This window comes from Sinocyclocheilus anshuiensis, unplaced genomic scaffold, assembly GCF_001515605.1.
Source record: "Sinocyclocheilus anshuiensis isolate Anshui unplaced genomic scaffold, SAMN03320099.WGS_v1.1 scaffold121, whole genome shotgun sequence".
Classification (NCBI taxonomy): Eukaryota; Metazoa; Chordata; class Actinopteri; order Cypriniformes; family Cyprinidae; genus Sinocyclocheilus; species Sinocyclocheilus anshuiensis.
The window spans coordinates 16048-19575 of NW_015539856.1; the positions used below are offsets into that span (position 1 = coordinate 16048).

The 3528-nt window shown below is 35.6% G+C and overlaps 1 protein-coding gene and 1 pseudogene across 1 annotated transcript in view; both read right to left on the bottom strand.

Moving 5' to 3' along the window:
* The window catches only part of LOC107684841 (methionine--tRNA ligase, mitochondrial-like), a 7058-nt pseudogene extending 6450 nt beyond the window's left edge, over nt 1–608 (bottom strand).
* med12 (mediator complex subunit 12) overlaps nt 338–3528 on the bottom strand; it is a 52428-nt gene continuing 49237 nt past the window's right edge. The window contains 2 exon segments of the mRNA XM_016481215.1: nt 338–656; nt 2630–2711. Of these exon segments, the coding sequence (XP_016336701.1) occupies nt 619–656; nt 2630–2711 (120 nt within the window). The 3' untranslated portion in view covers nt 338–618.

The following is a 3528-nucleotide window of genomic DNA, read 5'->3' on the forward strand; positions in this document are numbered from 1 at the left end:
GTCAACATATTCTGTTACACCAAATACACCAAATAATGATCTTTAAAATAGCATCATATGACCCCTTTAACTTTCGGATGAGACATGAAGGACGAGAGTGTGGGTTGGAAGGAAGAGTGCTGGGTCTTGATTTGGGAGTGTTGTTTAGTCGTCTGGAGAGGAGAACGGTGAAACAGAAGACTCCCCAAAAAGACGAGTCAAAATCGTAATGAATTCTTGAACCTTAGCATGATTTAATGCAGTAATCAAATATAACGATGCTGTTGGGGTTGCACAGAAACTGAAGCAGACAGTGATTTAAGGTCACGCTATACAATGTACGACAAGGCATAAAAACTGACATGATTTTTTTTAATGAGAAACACACGGAACTGAAAAATTGTACAAATTGAAATAAAATTAAAAAGGTTGCAATATTCTTATAATTTCCTGTACTTCTTTTTACATAAACTCTTCCATGGTTCACCTCGGAATGAATCCTCTATGACGTTCAGAAATACAAGTCTACACAACTCTACTTCAGATTCTGTTCTTCTCTCAGAAAGCTCCGTGTAGCAGAGAATCCGCTAACGTGGACACAACTACTCTTTACCACTGGTGAAATGCATTCAGACGCTCTCAGAAATATGAGTTGGTGTTCTGTCCAGGTTGAGTACCTAGGGAAACAAAAACGTAATTTAAATACAGAAAATGACGTTTTTAAATATTGATGACTTTGCATTGATAAAGAACAGCACAATTAAATATAAAAAGTACGAATTTAGAACATACTAGGGTTGCCCCCAAACTAAAGATTTTTCTAGTCGACTGGTGGCTTAAACGACTACTAGTTGCATGTTTATATTAATTTGAATACTTACATATAGGGCCCTATGATTTCCACAATGCAGGAAACATGGACGGAATTGCAAAATCCAGTCATAAAAATAGATTTTTCTGTATAATGCGAAATGTCACAGAATTTGCCAATTTTTGAATGAATAAATCGAATCAGAATGAGTCTGTAAACACTAAACCGCAAAAAACTATTTAAATATGAATCCTGCATGTCTCTGAGTGAATTAATGGCACAGATTTTCTATTTAATTCAAGTGAGCTTCATTGGCATGACTTGCACAGCATTGCCAAAACACTGACATATAATACACAAACAAACGAGTCACTTCATAAGCATTTGAACGTCATTTCAATAAACAAAAGGACAAATGTTTAAATATTGATGACTTTGCATTGATAAAGAACAGCACAATTAAATATAAAAAGTACGAATTTAGAACATACTAGGGTTGCCCCCAAACTAAAGATTTTTCTAGTCGACTGGTGGCTTAAACGACTACTAGTTGCATGTTTATATTAATTTGAATACTTACATATAGGGCCCTATGATTTCCACAATGCAGGAAACATGGACGGAATTGCAAAATCCAGTCATAAAAATAGATTTTTCTGTATAATGCGAAATGTCACATAATTTGCCAATTTTTGAATGAATAAATCGAATCAGAATGAGTCTGTAAACACTAAACCGCAAAAAACTATTTAAATATGAATCCTGCATGTCTCTGAGTGAATTAATGGCACAGATTTTCTATTTAATTCAAGTGAGCTTCATTGGCATGACTTGCACAGCATTGCCAAAACACTGACATATAATACACAAACAAACGAGTCACTTCATAAGCATTTGATAGTTTCATTTCAGAAAAACTACTGTCATATCATATACTCACAGAAACTTAAAGGTCTTCTCGGCAACTCGTCATAATAAAAGTTACGTTTAACTTGATACAATTGTGACAGAAATATATTACTTTTGTACAACATAATGTATTTCTTAATACTACTACTACTAATAAGATGGTTATTAAAACTTTTTTTTTTTTAAGGAATAATCACACAATTTTAACAGCACACCTGTTGTGCAGCACTTTGTTTGCCAAAAACTGGAAGGGTTTAATTTTCATTGGATTACAAGAAGAATTAAATGAATGTTTTATGCCTTCATTTGCTTACCAGGACAAACAAATTGTAAAATAAAACATTGCATAGAATAAATTGCTATTAAAAAAGTTTTATGATTTCAAGACAATAGCTTTTGATTAAAAAACTTAAATGTAACCATTGAAGTGAAATATATATATAAATATGTATATTTAAAAAAAATTCATAAAAGAATTTGGGAAAAAAATAAAATGCATTGCATTTCATTTCATAGGGCCCTATACAGGTACATCTCCAAAAATTTGAATATCATATTACTCTTATCTGCATGAGCAAAAATGACAGCATTTTCAAGTTGTCTCCACCAGAAAACAATGCCAGTGCAGTCGCACGTTAATAGCTTTCACTCAAACACTTGGATATGTGCCAAACAGCACACATTTATCTAGGTTAACGTTACAGTGAGCAGCTGAGTTAAGTTGCTACTAACATATTTCACTTACAAATCATAAGCCAAATTTGACTAACATTTAATTGACTATTAGGGGACAGCCCTGCAAGATGTTGATATTGTCCAATCTCCTGCCATGAGCATTTGAACACTTTTGGAGTTCAATGTATATAAAGCAAAAACACAACAGTGTGTCATGTCTGTTTGAAACGGAGTAATGTAAATATTGAAGCATACTTGAGAGCTGCTGCTGGAGCTGTCTGACCAGTGCTGCGGTCTGCTGCTGCTGCTGGGTCTGCTGCATGCCTTGCCGAGGGAACTGAGACAAAATACAGAAGAAAATATTCAGAATGTCCAAAAAGTAAAGCAATAAGCCACAGAAGCTTCTAGAACTGTTTTATAATGTCTATCTACTAGGGCTGGGACAATAAATCAATGCATCGTGAATCGAGAAATGATTCTGCATCAATTCAGAGATTTTCCAAATGCATGGTGATTCTCTCTTGAATTGATTCTGAGCTTAGTTTGTAACAGCAGATGGCACTGCGTGCTTTAGAAACAGCTGTACTCTGCGTGCTTACAATTCCTTGCACATGCACCACTCGAACCTAAATAATCATTCATACAGTTTAAAAAATGAAAATTCTGTCAAGATGAACGAAGGTCTTACAGGTTTGGAACAACACGAGGGTGAGTAATTAATGACAGAATTTTCATTTTTGGGTGAACTAACCCTTTAATCTCACGTCATAAAAGCATAAAAGCTGAGGTGCAAGTACATAACCACTTACATGACTCAGCTGAAAGCACAAGCGCTCTTCTTCGTGAGCATTTAGGTGTGCATAAGGCTGGGCAAAAAAAATCGAATGCGATTTTCATGCGCATCTCGTCAGTAAAGCCGCTTCTGGTGATTAGTAGTAAATCTCCAGCATGTGCTTTCAGATGGAGCGGCATTTACTACACAGAGCCGTAGATCACTGACAAGCTACACAAAGTCGCGGCGATTCATTGCCTATTTTGAATGCGATTTTGCGTAGCTTGTCAGTGAACTACGGCTCTGTGTAGTAAATGCCGCTCCATCTGAAAGCACATGCTGGAGATTTACTACTAATCACCAGAAGCGGCTTTACTGACGA